We start from the raw sequence: 18,577 nt of genomic DNA, 5'->3' as shown, positions 1-18,577 counted from the left end.
TTAGCATTAATGCTGCAGTCTGTTTTTGTGAGTCCCCCCTGTAAGATAGATTTGTTCTCTAAAAAGAAAAAATACAGAGGGTGCACCGCCTATGTAACAATTTATTGGGATAAAAACATATACATCATACTCACAAAAGAGATGAAATGACAGGCGAAAATAAAATTGTAAGTCCACTGGAAGTCTCCACTGAGCATGATCCGCTGATTCAAACTGTAGTGGGATGTGTACTTTCAAATGTAGGTTACGCATTTCGGGGGTATCCCCCTTCCTCAGAGCTCTCGAGAGAACCCCCGAAACACATAAGCTACATTTGGAGATACACATCCCACTACGGTTTGCATCAGCGGATCATGCTCACTTACAATTTTATTTTCGCCTGCCATTTCATCTCCTTTGTGAATATGATGTATATGTTTTTATCACAATAAATTGTTACAAAGGTAATGCGCTAGGCTGGTGCGCCCTCTGTATTTTTTTTTCTTTTTAGAGTTCTATCTGGGTTCCCCTGACCTGTTGTGAATGGCAGCACAGCCAGAATGGCGACTAAACCAATTGAGTCCCATTTCGAAAAAACCAAGTCACACAACAACCCCTTAAGCGCAGGAGCATGAATTTTCTTTCTTCGAGATAGTTTTGTTGCCTGTTGAACCGACTAGTAAGTCTGTTATTTTTCAATTTCTTTTAACAGAGGGTTGCAACAAATCATTTAACTCTGACAAGAGTGCTTACAATGTTCAACTTATATGCATTTAGTTAAAACCTTTATTAGAAAAGGAAAAACAAAGTTGCTGTAACTCGGCAGTAAGGAACCTGTAGATTGTGATCTACCAGTAGATCGTGGCCAGGTGCCTGGTAGGTCACGGTTTGGGCTAGCTGCCCCGCCATCCCAGGGCATCAAACAGAGTGCAATGCAAATGGACTACTTGTAAAGTTGGATCTGTAGTAGAGCCACATAAGCCGAGGCCTCCTCTGTAATGCTAGCTCCTGTCCCATGTGGAGTGACACCAACTGCACTCCTCTTACCCTGGCTAGCGGTCTCCAGAATGGTGCCAGCAGCAGGAAAGAAGAGATCTTCAGGTGAGTATGAAGCAATACACTGGGCATAATAGTATAGAGCTGCTTTAACACTGATGTGCTGCGGTTTACCCACACCGCGGGTGCAATGCAGTGTAACTGCAGCTTTCCTGCACGTTAGCTGCACCTAGTCATAGACTTTTATTATATCCTGCGGGCTTGGTGCACTTTCTGAAAGTGCACCAAAACTCCTGAATGCAGGAATTTCTATGTGCTTTCAGAAAGTGCACCACACGTTCAGGATATAATAGAAGTATATGGCAAAGCACAGCTAGCCCAGGAAAGTTGCAGATGCACTGCGCTGCCCCCGTGGTGCAGGTAAACTTCAGCACATTAGTGTAAAAGGAGTGCCCGGCCCCACAGATCAGCTTCCCCTCCCTCAAATCATCGCGCGCCCGAGGGTCGACACATGGGTATGGCAATTCGCGCAGCCGAGCTATCCTGCTGCAGTATATCTGCGGCGGGCAGTCGGCAAGTGGTTAATAAGCAGATGGACGACAGTTAATATGCAGTGAATTAGTGCAATAAAATACATATATGGGAATGGATATAAAAAACAACCAACATAAAGAGGCTGAAAATTGGACTATATACTGTATACACAAGGGAAAACAGCTCTATAGGAAATTTTATGGGTAGAGCTATTAAAGTCCATTAAGAGTCCATAAAGGTACACCTTTATGGTACCTGAGATCCCCCTCTGACAGCTACCGGTATGAGAGGAGAGCGGCGATGCAAGGAATGTATTTCACAGTATTATATTACAAAAACACACAGCTGAGAGCAGAGCGGCGATGCAAGGAATGTATTTCACAGTATTATATTACAAAAACACACATTGGACATTATTTAAAACACTAATAAAGTGCATCCTATGATTTTTCATACACTAAACTAGGGCTTATTTTCAGGGTAGAGCTTATATTGCAGCCCTCCCCAAAAATAACACTAGGTCTTACTTTCAGGGTAGGTCTTACTTTCGGGGAAACACGGTTTGTACATATCCTGTATAGTAAAGCACTAGAGGCTGCTGTCCTCAATTGTGAGACATATGTTACAAAAGCATAATGGAAAAGTTGATGGTCTGTCCTTTTGGGTAGTCCAGCAGATCAAATTGGATCAGAGAAAAGGGGATCTATACAAGATTATTAAAAACAGAAGCTAAATGGATCTTTCGGCTGGGATTACGTGCCCCACTAGGAATTAATGAAGGGTTCACCTACTTAGAGTAGTATCTTATAGCATCCGCAAATTTAAACATTTACAGTATTTATAAAAATTGATATGGGACTGAGATGTGTTTCGCACATCGAGATGTGTTTTGCACAAAATGGTGACTCATGCAGGAAAATTATATTTTGATGAGAGGAAAAATTACTTTTGAGATGGCATATATAATAAATACAAATAAATAATAAATAAACAGCAAAGGACAGTTTTGGGTCCAGTTAGAATAGAAAGATTAGGGGCACTTTCCCAGGAGTGCCTTTGAAAAGGGAGGAAATTTGGGGGCAGGTAAATCTGAGACCTCCCCAATATACTCCTTCGAATTGCTGCATTACAGATAGAGGTAACAAGAGAAATGTTTTGAATATACCCTTCCCTATAAGTGAAACCACACACCCAACAAATCAATCATACAAAGTCCTAATAAACTTTAGGCGTCCTCCCTAGGTCTTTTGGTGTGTGGGCATGCACACTTTGTTTTGAATGGGACACAGACAGCAAAAACCAACTTGACAGTGTTTTAACCATTCACTCTTATAACCCAAACTAAAAAAAAAAAATTCTGGCTTTTAACCACTTTTGGATTGGAAGGTTTTGCCCCCTTTATGACCAGGCCATTTTTTGCGATTCGGCACTGCGTTATTTTAACTGACAATTGTGCAGTAGTGCAATGCTGTACCCTAATAAAATCAATGTCTTTTTTTCTCCACAAATAGAGCTTTCTTTTGGTGGTATTTGATCACCTGTGCAATTTTTATTTTTTGCGCTACAAACAAATAAATGGTGAAAATTCTTAAAAAAAAACAATATTTTTCACTTTCTGCTATATAAAATTCCCCCAAAAAAATTTAAAAAATCTAATTTTTTAATCCTTTTAGGCCTATTTGTATTCTGCTCCATATTTTTGGTAAAAAAAAATCCCAATAAGTGTATTTTGATTGGTTTGCACAAAAGTTATCCCGTCTACAACCTAGGGGAAAGATTTTTTTTTTTTTTTTACTAGTAATGGCAACGATCTGCAATTTTTAGCGGAACTGCGACATTGGCGCTAACTGACATTTTGTACACTTTTGGGGGGACCAGTGACATTTTTACAGTAATCAGTGCTAAAAATATGCACTGTTACAGTGATAATGACACTGGCAGGGAAGGGGTTAACCCAGGGGTGATCAAAGGGTTGAGTGTGAGCCTAGGGAAGTGTTTTCTAACAGTATGGGGGAGGGACTTGTGGAATCAACACAGAGACCTGTGATCCTAAATAGGAGGTGTTCATTCAAGAGGGAACAACGATCTGCTGTGTTTGCAACAGAAAACTGTCGTTCTCTCTCAACGGGGAGCGATCACGGGTCCCCATTAGAAAGTGGGGAAGCCGTTCCACGGGACCGGCGGCAGCGATTACCGCTGGTCCCGTGGAACAGCTTCCCCACTTTTTAATGAGGGCAGGCGCACACGCGCCCCCAGGAGCGCTCCTGCTAGCAGCTGTACCTGTATCGGCAAGCAGTGAAATGTACTTTAACATACAACAAAACTAGCACAACTGGGCTAATATATGATGGACTTTTTGAAATACTTTTGATTAATTTTCTGAGTCCGTATTTTGTCACTTACAAAATTAAAAGCAGCATCAATAAATGACATGGATTGCATTACACCTGGTGTTCAAGTCACTGACTGGCTCATTGTTCAAAGCATTTTGAGTAAATTCTCATTGCATGCAGACTGCTATAAGGCGTCATAAAGTGGCCATATGTTTCTCAGGTTCAAATGATGTAATAAAAATATCATACAAATATTATTTAGGCAGCTCAGTGCTGAGAGCTTATAAATGAAGCAAATGTGAGCTTTTAATAAACTATTGCAGCAGAGAAGGGATTAGAAAAAGAAAAAACAGAAGTGTATTAAATCATTGCCTAGTGATTCAGCAGGAGCTGGCAGCCCGGTATGCAGAGGCGGCTTAGCACTCATTTTACCCTGATACATGCCATGGTTGCCAGTAACATCTGGATGTCTTATGTAATAGATACCTACTCTCATAATTAAATCAAAATACAGAAGTGCTTCATACCATTTTAATGATGGCTTCAAAATTAACCAGTCCCTCCTGATGGTACACCAGCAATAAAGATTAATATTTTAATAGGCAGTATGGAGCATATTTACATTTTGTGGCACATCAGTAAATATGATTCAGTTTTATTCTTTGCATGCTGTTAATAATAATTGAGGTAGCAGCCATTATATGGTCTCAGTACACCAAAGAGGTTGACTGTTTGCTAAAGCATTTGTGGGATGCAGGAAATCCAACATTCTAGTAGTGCAATAACTACTTATACACAGACATTAGAGGTGTTTAAAGTATGTATGGTTATGATAGACCATAAATACAAATCAGAGAACAAAAGGAGGAATATAGAAACTCTTCCGTGTTCTACTTTTTCTCATTTCTGCTAAATTCATAATGTAAACCAGCAACTAGCCTGTGATCCCCAGGTACAGGTACAATACAGCAATGGCAGAAGGGAGCATGGTCAATAAAGATGAATATTTATTCAGTTCTAGATTACCAAATAGACAGAGCAGGCACTGATCTATGGGTTCTATTTAATAGCTCTGCGACAACTAATCAAAATATAATTAATTTGATCTTGAAAGAAAATCATAATTGTGACAGAAGTCACTTTGGTTGGGGGGCCCGTGGAACTCAGCTTGCCTTGGAGAGGTTGGGAATTCCCTGTCTCAGCTCCCCAGATCCCTCTTATGTGTAAGTCACTCTGTGTCTATTGGGGGCAATGAGAAAATGATGGACAATTACCTAATAGACACTGAGAATATGGTTTAGATTACTTCAAATGGAACAGTAATATTTATCAACAATATCCCTCACGAAATATATGAAGATTTATTCCCACTTTACACTGAGACCTATAGCCTGTTGTAGACCGTTGCCATGAAGTCTGTGACTCCTAAAATATCAAAGCATTGCTTAGATGTGGATTCCATGTATGTCAACGTAATAGACGGACAGTCTGCTACTTGGGTCTCCTGCTATTGTCTGTTTAATAAGGTGTTCTGTGTTTATACTTGGGGTAATGTGTAATGTACTTTGTTTTAGCCTTGTTGCCGGCCAGTCTGGTCATCCAGGCTGGTTTAAGTGCTGAGTTAATTAGCATGTTAATTATAACATTGTCTAGATGTGGATTCCCATTCACTTATCTTATTGTTTCTGTCCAGATAGCTAGTTAATTAGCTCAGGTTAATTATGTTTCTGTGTGCAGTTTGTATTGTTGGTGTAATTTGATCAGGAGGAGGATGTCCTCCTGTGTGTGGTATATATTCTGTGTGAGTTTGTTCAATAAACGGTTCCAGATCCTATACAAGCTATTCTCGGCTAGTCTTGTATATTGAGGTTAATATCTGAGATCTATGTTCAAGACTGAAGGAAGCGGTATATTGACGGAAGCACACTTTGGGTCAGTTCCGTCACAATAATATAGCTTTCTTAAATTGTTTATAAAAGATAGAAAAATGAATCAACTCAAAGAAACAAAAACGTTGCAGCGGCGTTCCAGCCTGTAAAAAAAAGAAAATAAAAATAAAAGTCAGCAGCTATAAATACTGTAACTGCTAACTTTCAATGTAAGGACACCTACCTGTCCAGTGATCTTGCGATGTTGGTATCCTTGGCCAATTCGTCCATCGGCTTCAGGTGTAGGCGCCAGAATGGCAAGTGATAGTGCGTGGAGATTTGTACCGGCGCTACCTATACGTGTGAATGATAAATCAAAAAACGTGGTACACAGTGCAAAATAAGAAATACCGCAAAGGTGAGTGTATTTAACAGTGCTACCCAAACTAATTATGGGTGTAATATTGTGGATTAAAAATTACCATAAATAATGTTAGAAATTTTTATTATTTAATTAAACAGTGCAAGTATAAACAATGAGAAAAAAGCTGTGCGTATGAGTGAAAAACTCAAAATAAATCCTGAAGGGATAATGACTCCTCCCAACAGGAGTGAAAGCCTAAGTGATGATAGACAGTGTCTGAGTCGGCTTGTAGGTGTCAAAGAACTGGGTCAGTATAAACCAGAACCTCAGTTTTTTATCCAATGTAAAGGCTCCGACAGAGATAAAACCCCATGAAAAAATGCCAAGGCAGTGGTGTAGAAAAAACGATATAAACTCACTTGTTTGGCTGATCAGGATCAGAGAAAAGCTCGCGCCAGGAAGCTTCTGCGTTCCACGGCCCTCGACTTTGTACCCGGAAGTGACGTATGACGTTCAGACTCCGCCCTACGCGTTTTGTCAGAAGGACTTCTACTGGAGCGCCCCCTGATGTCCTTCTGATGAAACGCGTAGGGCGAAGTCTGAACGTCACTTCCGGGTACGGAGTCGAGGGCCGTGGAACGCGGAAGCTTCCCGGCGCGAGCTTTTCTCTGATCCTCATCAGCCAAACGAGTGAGTTTACATAGTTTTTTCTACACCACTGCCTTGGCATTTTTTCATGGGGTTTTATCTCTGTCAGAGCCTTTAGGGCAAGATCATCAGCTCACAGCCCTCCAGAAGTGGAGCTTGAACCCCAGAACCATACAAGTCTTTGGGACCATACACAGGTCGTATTACTAGTACGCCACCCAGTGGTTTATTTGGAAGAGCACACGCACCTTTCTTTATTCATTCATCTATTATTTTTTCTGGTGTTCACTTTACATTGGATAAAAAACTGAGGTTCTGGTTTATACTGACCCAGTTCTTTGACACCTACAAGCCGACTCAGACACTGTCTATCATCACTTAGGCTTTCACTCCTGTTGGGAGGAGTCATTATACCTTCAGGATTTATTTTGAGTTTTTCACTCATACGCACAGCTTTTTTCTCATTGTTTATACTTGCACTGTTTAATTAAATAATAAAAATTTCTAACATTATTTATGGTCATTTTTAATCCACAATATTACACCCATAATTAGTTTGGGTAGCACTGTTAAATACACTCACCTTTGCGGTATTTCTTATTTTGCACTGTGCACCATGTTTTTTGATTTATCAGTCACGCGTATAGGTAGCAATATAAATAGAAGAAAAATTTCCGCGCTAGATGTGACAGAAAACCAAATGATTAAGAACAATAGTGAGCAGCTGGCACAAAATCAACTAACAGTGATTCAAAAAATAGAATAAAAACCAAAAAGTGCAGCGCTGAAATCAGTATACAATTATATAGCTGAAAAGCTCATATAAAGAAAACAAAAAAGGAGAGGGGATAATGTCCAAATGAATAGTCCCAATATTAAGTGCAGAGATGTGAATCCACGTGCAAAATAACTTTCTTCCAGTGACACCAGGGAAAAGTGTAGGAAGGGGACACCCTTGTGCTCAGGTATAACAAGCAGCTTACCGAAATTCCGTGGCTGCTCAATTTAATGAGACAGCCTCTCCCAGCTAGTAGTAAACCAGTAGGTCAACCGATATCAAGCTCAGGTGCTTTGAAAGACTCCAAAAGCCGAAAGCCGTTTCCGGTGTGTTGTTAAACCGATCACATTAATATGTGGCACACTTGGAACTTCTCATATACTCCATTGAACGTAAAGCCATATGTAGAAAGAAACAGAGGCCCATAGCGTAATCCCGTAAACCAATAGGTAAATTTATTAAAAAAACTACTTACAATTTAAAAGACAAAAACAGGCATGTAGTATGTGCCGGTCATGGATCTAACCGCGGCGTCCCGCAAGTCTCCAGATCAGCATATGGATAAACAGCCGGCTTCGTTGGGGGGCGTGTGGACGTTTATGTCTGGGATCGCCAACGTTACGTCATAAGAAAGACTTCTTCTGGGCGCCGCGGTTAGATCCATGACCGGCACATACTACATGCCTGTTTTTGTCTTTTAAATTGTAAGTAGTTTTTTTAATAAATTTACCTATTGGTTTATGGGATTACGCTATGGGCCTCTGTTTCTTTCTACATATGGCTTTACGTTCAATGGAGTATATGAGAAGTTCCAAGTGTGCCACATATTAATGTGATCCGTTTAACAACACACCGGAAACAGCTTTCGGCTTTTGGAGTCTTTCAAAGCACCTGAGCTTGATATCGGTTGACCTACTGGTTTCTACTAGCTGGGAGAGGCTGTCTCATTAAATTGAGCAGCCACGGAATTTCGGTAAGCTGCTTGTTATACCTGAGCACAAGGGTGTCCCCTTCCTACACTTTTCCCTGGTGTCACTGGAAGAAAGTTATTTTGCACGTGGATTCACATCTCTGCACTTAATATTGGGACTATTCATTTGGACATTATCCCCTCTCCTTTTTTGTTTTCTTTATATGAGCTTTTCAGCTATATAATTGTATACTGATTTCAGCGCTGCACTTTTTGGTTTTTACGCGTATAGGTAGCGCCGGTACCAATCTCCACGCACTATCACTTTATTCTCACCCTTGCACCCCAAGGGTTGGTTGGTGGCAGCTTACACCTACTTTCATGATATTTAATATCCTCTATGTTTAGTACTTCATAGCGCTGGTCACTTTTCTTTGTCAGCCAGAATTGCAAGTCTTCAGGCTTCACAGACGGTTTTCTACTGTGCATGCATGAGTCGGGCTACATTTTTGGAATGGTCCCATACCTGTGTGTGTTCCAGAAGGCAGCGGGGGAAGGAGGAGGGGCCTGACATGACGCAGATCGCTGTACGGCGGTCTTACCAGGAAGTGGGAGCAGGTACTTGTCAAAATCAGGCCCCCCCCCCCAAAAAAAAGTGCTATATGTGGCAGTGGAGGGGGGAGTGTGCGAACAAGCAGAGCTTTCCCTTTTGGGTGGAGCTTTGCTTTAAAGACTCTATACAGCAGGGGTCAGGAACTTTTTTGGTTGAGAGAGCCACGAACACCACATATTTTCAAATGTAATTCCGTGAGAGCCATACACTATATTTCAGGGGTCAGGAAACTTTATTTAAGAAAGTAACGCAGTGACGAATTGCAAAAAATGCCCTGGTCATTAAGGGGGTAAAACCTTCCAGGGCTGAAGTGGTTAAAGGACCTGAAATATTAAAGTTGACTTCCCCCGTTCACACTAGTGCAATTTGCAGGGCACGACAATGGAAAGGAGAAATAACCTTAGCGCAAACAGAAAGTGGATGTGTAGCCCGTATGTGCAAAAATGTCAATGTATGTGGAAATGTTATTAAAATATTCCACTGTATATACGGCTGCAGGCCTGCAGCACTTCTTTAGTGAGGGTATTGGGAGCCTCTGTAAACTGTGAATAAAAGATAAAAAAGAAGGTGCAGGCTAGCCTATAATTTTTTGCTTTCTGTGCTTCCCTGTCTCAATTTATTAATTGCAAATACTCTTTCTGAAAGAGTATTTGCAATTACTTGAGACAGGGGAAGCACAGAACGCAAAATATTTTACACTGACGAGTCTGACTGACCTGTCGCTTCAGGACCTCCCTTGGCTCTATGCTGACCCACGCGCTGCCGCCTGGAGAAGAGGGAGGTGGCCGGTGGTGGATGGACCACATCTGGCTCGCGAGCCATAGGTTCCCGACCCCTGCTTTACAGGAAATACTGTATTAATGTAATCTACCCCATAACAAATGCACATAAACCATAGACCTAAGGTTCACATTATAGTTTGTCTTTTTAAAGCTTATCTTCTTTAACTGGTCAGTTTGAAAAACAAAAATTTGGTATAACTTACATATGTGTAATGTACAGTAGTGATGGTCATCTATATAGTTGCCAACATGCACACTACTTAATCAATGTTATCCCATTAGAGCTAAGGCACAAGTAACCTCCAGAAATCTGGGAGCGGGGCCCCAAATGTTTTTACTGCCTAGGGGCCTTCACGAAGTTTAATATGGCACTGTATTTGATCCCTAAACATGACCTTGCCATTTCTGGAGGTATTATTAGGTATTGTTACAATGTTGCAGCCAGTTGACATATTTACCCAATGGGCACAGAAAGACAAGTGCTATTAATTACTTTACCTTTTAAGTGTGTTGGTAGTCCTATGTATTTGGCTATAGATAAGACTGCAAACACCACAAGGGCAGTTTACTGAAATATTTGTAGCTCAGTATTCGCTTATCAGACTAAAGCCTAGTGCATACTAGTATTTTTTCTTTTTGTTTAACCCAGCAGGGCTGAGCGAAAAAAAAAACTGACAGCTTAGGAGGAGCAATTATCCGATGCTAGTACAGCTGTTCTTTTGTGCTCTAACAAGTGGTTGCCCCCCCGCAAGAACACTTCAGTCAGTGCTCTCATCTATTGGCTGAGAGTGCTGATCGGGAGCCGATTGGCAGACCTTTTTTATTCATGCCCCTTCGACAGAAGCCGGTAGAACGGCCGATTTCTTACGATTCGACTGTAATACACACGGTGCCGAATGTCGGCTGGTTTCTATTGAACCGGCCAATGCCGCCCGACATTCGACTATGTGTACTAGGCTTAAGTTAAAGAGTCTCTAAAGGAGCTAAAGAATTGTCTAACTGGAAAAAGCAGCTGCTTTACCACTAGCACGATGTCCAGGTGGATGTTTATTTGGTAGACAGTGGGATTATTGAGCATCTGTTGCTGTTCCTTGTTCAGATATGCCACAATAGTTGCTTGGTGCTTGCAGACCAGAGGGGAGAAAGTAGGAAAAGAAGGCTTACTTGATTTTTTGGTGGTGGAGGAAACCATGTGTAGCATAAGGGCTGCTTGTAACACCTATCCCTTCCAGATGATGTAAAATTATTTTAGTTACCAGTTTTAAATGGGGTTGATGAAAGATGGGGAGGAGGAAGACAACATTGCCATTGCTGGCTAGTTTGCATTTACTACAGGAAACTGTTATGGGTTTTGGTATCCTGTTTAAAAGTAGAGGTACCCAAATGTGTGTTTTATGGTTAGTTTTGTTTAACACCACCACCCTCCACTAAGGTCTACTTTTCGGTTAAAACCCAGTTTGAGACATCCTATCCACCACTATATCATCGCTTGAACCATACATAGTATTTTTTTTTTTTTATGTGAGAACGTATTTAAAAATAAGAGTGTATGTGTGAGATGTGAGTTTCTTTTTGTTTTTCCATTTGGGGAAAAAAACACCATGGTTAGTGTCCAATGTTAAACTACATTGGTAAAAAAAAAAAAAAAAAAAAAGCCTTACATTTTGAGCAGCTGAACACAGGTTGTTGTACAACATACAGGACAAGCAGAAAACTACCTTAAACCCTCATAACTCGTTCCCTAAAAAATGGTAATTGCACTCCCTAACTTTTACTGTAGTCACTAAATAAAGCAGGCCATAGATGATTCATTTTTTTTGTTTTTTTTTGTTCAACCAGAGGGTTGAACAAGAAAAACTGATCTGATTCCCTTATCCACACATTTAAGGTGGATGAAGGAATCCTTCCTACTGTCTCTTTCTATTCTGACAGCAGGGAGACTTCCCCATTATCAGAAATCACCGATCAGCGGCAGCGCTACCTGCAGTGCTGACCAAGCTGAAATTTTACAACAGGTTGGCTGAACAGAAGTAGATAGGTAGATCGACTTCTGTTCAACCACAGTGCCCCTACAATAAAATAGGAGAAATCCAGCGCACAGAGGATGTATGCCCAAAATGGAGCAAGTCTCTAAGCAATATTGCAACAAAAGGTAGGTAATGAGATTTTAAATACCCATCCAGTGATCATACAGGTACACTTATGTAAGAAAAAATATGTACAAAATCTTTATTTTAAACAATAAAATTTTTAAAAACACAAACCAGTAAATCATTATCCACTACAAACATGTATGGCTCTTTGTCACGATGAGGAACTAGGGTCAACATGTTTCGCGGAAATGACCGCTTATTCAGGACCTCTTAAATATACATGATCACAATAGTATATTATTTTTCTGGAAATCATGACCACTTATTCAGGACCTCCTAAATGTATATGACCGCAAAAGTAGATTATTTTTCTGGAAGATTTCAGTTTATATATTTTTTTCATACATCTTGTAACTAGACCACACTGTATACAGAGATGTACTGGTGCAAAATCCAGTAAGGTAAAGTTTTGCTGGCCCATGGGAGAAAGATCTTCCCCAGAGTAGAGCTCTTTTTCTGGAAAATTTCAGTTTATATATTTTTCATGCATCTTGTAACTAGACCACACGGTATAAAGAGATGTTCTGGTGGAATATCCAGTAAGGTATAGTCTCGCCAACTCATTGGAGAAAGATCATCCCCAGAGTCTTTATACAGACAGACTCCAGAGTTTCCACATGGTGTGGTAGTATGAGGAACTTAAGGTTTGTTCCTCATCTCTACAAACAGCCATACATGTTTGTAGTGGTGGATAATGTTTTGCTGGTACCAGTAGGCAAGCCATGACAATTTGATACTTGTTTTAAAATATTTTATTGTTTAAAATAAAGATTTTGTACACATTTTTTCTTACATAAGTGTACATGTGTGATAACTGGAGGGGTATTTAAAATCCCATTACCTACCTTTTGTTGCAATATACACTGCTCAAAAAGGTTAAAGGAGCACTTTTTAATCAGAGTATAGCATCAAGTAAATTAAACTCATGGGATAATGATTTGGTCAGGTAAGCAGCAGAGGGGGTTGTTAATCAGTTTCACCTGCTTTAGTGTTAATGAAATTAACAACATTTGCATTAGATGGGCAACAATGAGACCACCTTCAAAACAGGAATGGTTTTACAGGTGGAGGTCACTGACATTTTTTCCCTACTCATCTTTTCTGACTGTTTTTCATGAGTTTTACATTTGGCTAGGGTCAATGTCACTACTGGTAGTATGAGGCAATACCTGGACCCTATAGAGGTTGAACAGGCAGTCCAACTCCTCCAGGATGGCACATCGAAACGTGCCATTGCCAGAAGGTTTGCTGTGTCTCCCAGCACAGTCTCAAGAGCATGGAGGAGATTCCAGGAGACAGCCAGTTACTCTAGGAGAGCTGGACAGGGCCATAGAAAGTCCGTAACTCATCAGCAGAACCGGTAACTGCTCCTTTGTGCAAGGAGAAACAGGATGAGCAGTGCCAGAGCCCTACAAAATGACCTCTAGCAGGCTACTGGTGTGAATGTCTCTGACCAATCATTTAGAAACAGGTTCAGGAGAGTGTCCTGAGGGCCTGATGTCCTCTAGTGGGCCCTGTGCTCAATGCCCGGCACCATGGAGCTTGATTGCTATTTGCCATTGAACACCAGAATTGTCAAGTCCATCACTGGCACCCTGTGCTTCTCACAGATGAGAGCAGGTTCACCCTGAGTACATGTCACAGACATAAAAGGGTCTGGAGAAGCCATGGAGAATGTTATGCTGCCTGTAACATTGTTCAGTATGACCGGTTTGGTGGTGGGTCAGTGATGGTCTAGGGAGGCATATCCATGGAGGGACGCACAGACCTCTACAGGCTAGACAATGGAACCCTGACTGCCATTAGGTATTGGGTTGAAATTGTTGGATCCATTGTCAGACCCTACACTGGTGCAGTGGGTCCTGGGTTCCTCCAGGTGTACAACAATGCCCGGCCTCATGTCGTGAGAGTATGCAGCCAGTTCCTGGAGGATGAAGGAATTGATACCATTGAATGGCCCCCACACTGGCCTGACCTAAATCCAATAGAACACCTCTGGGACATTATGTTTCAGTCCATCCGACACTGCCAGGTTGCACCTCAGTCTGTTCAAGAGTTTAGGGATGCCCTGGTCCAGATCTGGGAGGAAATATCCCAGGACACCACCTGTTGTCTCATTAGGAGCATGTCCCCCACATTGTCAGGCATGCATACAAGCACTTGGGGGCCATACCAACTACTGAATACCATGTTGAGTTGCTGCAATGAAATTTCAGCAAAATGGACTAGCCTGCTGCATCATTTTTTCACTTTGATTTTCAAGATGTCTTTAAATTCAGCTCTCTGGGGTTTGATCATTTTCATTTCCATCAAACGATTTGGCATCCTTTCGTTCCTAACACATTACCCAGTCCATATCAGTATAGGTATCCAGCATGATATTTTTCCCCATTGAGATCTGATGTGTTTTCAAAGTATTCCTTTCATTTTTTTGAGTAGTGTATTTAATATAGGGATGATATCCTGCACTGGCACATTTTTCTAGTTGATCTCCCCCCTTATGCATACCCAAAAAGCACACAAAGAAACTTTGTGATGTCTCTAAACCAATAGCTATATATACAAGGAGCTGAGCTCACTCCATAAGTATGTCATTTAAGAATAACTATTGGTGGCAGCCATCCTAAGAGTATGTCTAACTTTGAAATTATATAAGAGAAGAGAAAGGGGGAGGAGCCATCTGAGTGTAGTATTACTGCACAGCCTTTATTATTATCACAAGATTAAAAACACTCACATAGTTTAAATGATAAAAGTGCTCATCAATAGTACTCAGCCTTGAGAGGTCCCCCAGTCCTGCAGGCTCAACCAGTATCATCTACATTTCTGGAAGGAGATGGGTGGAGACACAGAGGCCCCTGTGAGTCCAGAAAGTCTCACGCTGAACAAGCGTGGAACGCATGGGCAGAAATTATGTCACCGGGAGGGTTGCAAGTCTGGGCTGGAACTGAGTGGGCTACGCGCTCTGAGTTTACAGCTCCTTCTAATAGCCGGTAGAAGGTGCTGTGAGCCCCGAGCATGCAGGACAGCGGGACCTCTTGGGGGTGAGTTCTATGAGCACTTTTATCATTTAAACTTTGTGAGTGTTTTTAATCATGTGATAATAAAGGCTGTATAATAATACTACACTCAGGTGGCCCCTCAACCTCTCTCTTCTCTTCTCACAGTGCCCCTACATAGACCGAAATTTGGCCAATCCGTGCTGAACCAGCCAAATTTTGATTTATGAATGACCAGCTTAACCGATCATGCCTAATTCCTACCTCCCTGTATGTGAAGTATAGTGATAACTTTGCAAGTTCTTCTGCACTTATAATTAACAAAGATAAAAATTAATGGTTACTAGTAATGAACACTGTCAACAAGCAAATGCACTGCCTATGACTGTGATAAATGAAAACAATATGAGAGTACAGCAAAACTAGTGTATTATCACCCTGCAGTTGATTTGCAAAAGGCAAATACATTTTTCATTTTGTAAGGGAATTATCCCCAGAGCTTAGTTAAAAAAAGTTAAGCTCTGCTGACTTCCATCATCCAATCACGTGCAAGCTAAAATTATGTCTTTTTATTTTTCTAGCACGTGATTGGGTATTCTTTGCATTATGCTCTGGGGAAAAATCTTCTACAAAGTGCAACTTTTTTTAGCAAAGTCAACAGCCTATTTATTTTGTCTTTACTAAATCAACCTCCTTGACTCCAATAGGTGCCAGTGTTTAGAAATAACCAGAAATATCTAGCTTCCAGTAAACGTGAATACTGTGCTTTAGCGGTGTTTTTTTTCGGGGGTGGGGTAAGTCTGATGACACAACAATGTCCAATTTTCTCTGGGTAGTGGGCAGGTATGTACAGAAAGTGATCTGGGGGCATGCAAGGCAGTATAGGTGAACCCAACAAAAGACACCAGGTATTGGAAATGGGGCTTTTTTGGAAGTCAGAAATTCCCATCAAAATGGTGCAATCTTCCTCAAATCTGGTTAAAACCTTTTTCTCACTCATTTTAATCCTTGCAGATCAGAATGTTGGATAAATATGCCTGATACAGTGTACAAGTATCAGTTGTTGGATGGATGATTGCATTTTCGAATTATGTTTTTCCTTTGCCACTCTGCGTACATATCTACAAGAGAGGAAGAAATCACAATATTCATTTCTTTGCTTGAATGTTCAGTTCCAAAGAAAAGAGAACATTATGTAAATTCTCTAATGCCTTGTCATATAAGAATCCATTACCATGGTGCCGAGTTACTGAACAGGCCATAGTGAGGAATTTCTTCTATTATATCTTGTAACCATGCTTAGGATTTAAGATTGATTACTGTAATTGAAATGTAAAGTTGATAAGAAGGTACTTTGTTTTTCTTTAAAAAGTCACCGCAATAAAGTAAAACTTTAAAAGCGGCAAAGGCCTCTGCTTTGTCCCTGTAGCAGGCAGCTATTGTTAATGGCTGTATCTATGATGATGATTGAATTCAAACTGCACTAACCTCAAAATGTTTTCATGCACATAATTGTATATGATGTTACCGATCAAATGGTTTGTAATACAGTTCAGTCAGTTTTGTGATTTGTACACTTAACAAAAAATATACAAATAAAAAATCTGCACAACTATCTACCACCCTAACTAGAGCTGCTGTGAAAATGAAACTGATCACCAATCAACATGTGCACTGTGCTCCTGAATAAATAGTTAAAACTCACTGATAACAAAAAATATTATACATACATCAAAATTCACAAATAGTTTTAAGAAAAAGGTATCAATACCAACTAAAGGTGGAAATAGTAATTTGCACATTTGCTGGTATTGATGATTTTTTTCTTGCTCTTATTTGTGAAAATTGATGTATATATACTACACTGTTTAAAAAAATTAAAGGAAGACTTTTTAATCAGAGTATAGCATCAAGTCAGTTAAACTCCTGGGATATTGATCTGGTCAGTTAAGTAGCAGAGGGGGTTGTTAAACAGTTTCAGCTGCTTTAGTGCTAATGAAATTAACAAAATGTGCACTAGATGGGCAACAAGGAGACAACCTCCAAAAGAGAAATAGTTTTTCAGGTGAATGCTGACATTTTTTTACTACTCCTGTCCTGACTGTTTTTCACTAGCTAGGGTCAGTCTCTAGGGTTAGTGTCACTACTGGTAGCATGAGGCGATAACTTGACCCTATAGAGGTTGCACAGGCAGTGCAAACTCCTCCAAGATGGCAGATCAATACGTGCCATTACCAGAAGGTTTGCTGTGTCTCCCAGCACAGTCTCAAGAGCAGGGGGGAGATTCCAGGAGACAGCCAGTTACTCTAGGAGAGCTGTACAGGACCGTAGAAGATCCTTAACCCATCAGCAGGACCAGTATCTGCTCCTTTGTGTAAGGAGGAACAGGATGAGCACTACCAGAGCCCTACAAAATGACCAGCAGGCCACTGGTGTGAATGCCTCTGACCAAAAAATCAGAAACAGACTTCATGAGGGTGGCATAAGATCATTGGACAGAGGGATCACGTGTTAAATGACCGCTGTCAATGTCCCTGATACACTGGAAACGGAGGACTCGACCGTCATGGACACTTCCGGGTGTGCGCCCCAGGGGGCGTGCGGAAAGGGTGAATTCGGGAGGACGCCAATGTACGCCCTCCCAGAACTAGCCAAATGCACTGTAGTTATCATTGGGCTATGGCACGGTTGGCAAGTGGTTAAACTATGAAATTAATGGGTTTAACTCCGCTTTAAATAAAAGACAGTTTTTTGGGCATGATCAGTCATATTTTCAATATTAATGCCAAATTTTATAATTTCTGCCAAGGTATGCAAACTTTTGAGCATAACTGTATTTCTGGCTACAGAACTGAATAATAACAATAAAAATAGCATCACAAGACCAGTCTATCACAGTGGCTGCCAGTCACTGTCACTCTAAACTCCATACTGCCTATTTTTTGAAACTATTAAATCAATGGATTTATCTCCGCTTTAAGGTGCAATCATCCAAATAATATAAAAAAATGTAAGACAAGAATTAATATTGTATCAATATTTAAAACCAATTTAATTTCTAACTTAATATTTTCATATTTAAACACAAAGGTGCTGCTGGAGACCAGAAAGGATTCTTGGGATGCATTCGTGCATTGAGAGTGAATGGCGTTCCCTTAGATTTGGAAGAAAGAGCAAAGGCAACCCAAGGTGTTAAGCCTGGCTGTTCAGGACACTGTACCAGTTTTAAAAATCTCTGCAAAAATGGAGGCACATGTAATGAACTCTACAAGGGTTACACATGCGACTGTTCAAGAACTGCATATGACGGAAACAACTGTATTAATGGTAAGTTGTAAACTTGGAACATTATTAATTGAGCCTCTTTATTTTAAAGTCAAATTCTACCTAAATAAATATCTCAGATATTCAGTAGTATCAGTCACCCTCCAACGTTTAATAAATAATGTTTTTTTGTTAGAATTTTTTTTTTTTTTTAGAGAAAGTAACAATCCAAATATTTGGTCAGGTCAACATACATCAGACATATAGAGTACAATGTACATGATACTTATGACTGTTGTAGGTCCAACCCTGCAGGAGCCACTTGGTAGATTGGGTTCTCTGTTCTTCGGCATCAA

The 18,577-nt window shown here is 40.5% G+C and overlaps 1 protein-coding gene across 1 annotated transcript in view; it reads left to right on the top strand.

Moving 5' to 3' along the window:
* CNTNAP2 (contactin associated protein 2) overlaps nucleotides 1-18,577 on the top strand; it is a 2,507,009-nt gene that overhangs the window by 2,326,033 nt on the left and 162,399 nt on the right. The window contains exon 18 of the mRNA XM_082257542.1: nucleotides 18,048-18,284. Within this exon, the coding sequence (XP_082113668.1) occupies nucleotides 18,048-18,284 (237 nt within the window). The remainder of the gene's footprint in view (nucleotides 1-18,047; nucleotides 18,285-18,577) is intronic.

This window comes from Pelophylax lessonae, assembly GCF_965119305.1.
Source record: "Pelophylax lessonae genome assembly, chromosome: 5".
Taxonomy (NCBI): domain Eukaryota; kingdom Metazoa; phylum Chordata; class Amphibia; order Anura; family Ranidae; genus Pelophylax; species Pelophylax lessonae.
This window is presented reverse-complemented; position numbering and strand designations above follow the sequence as displayed.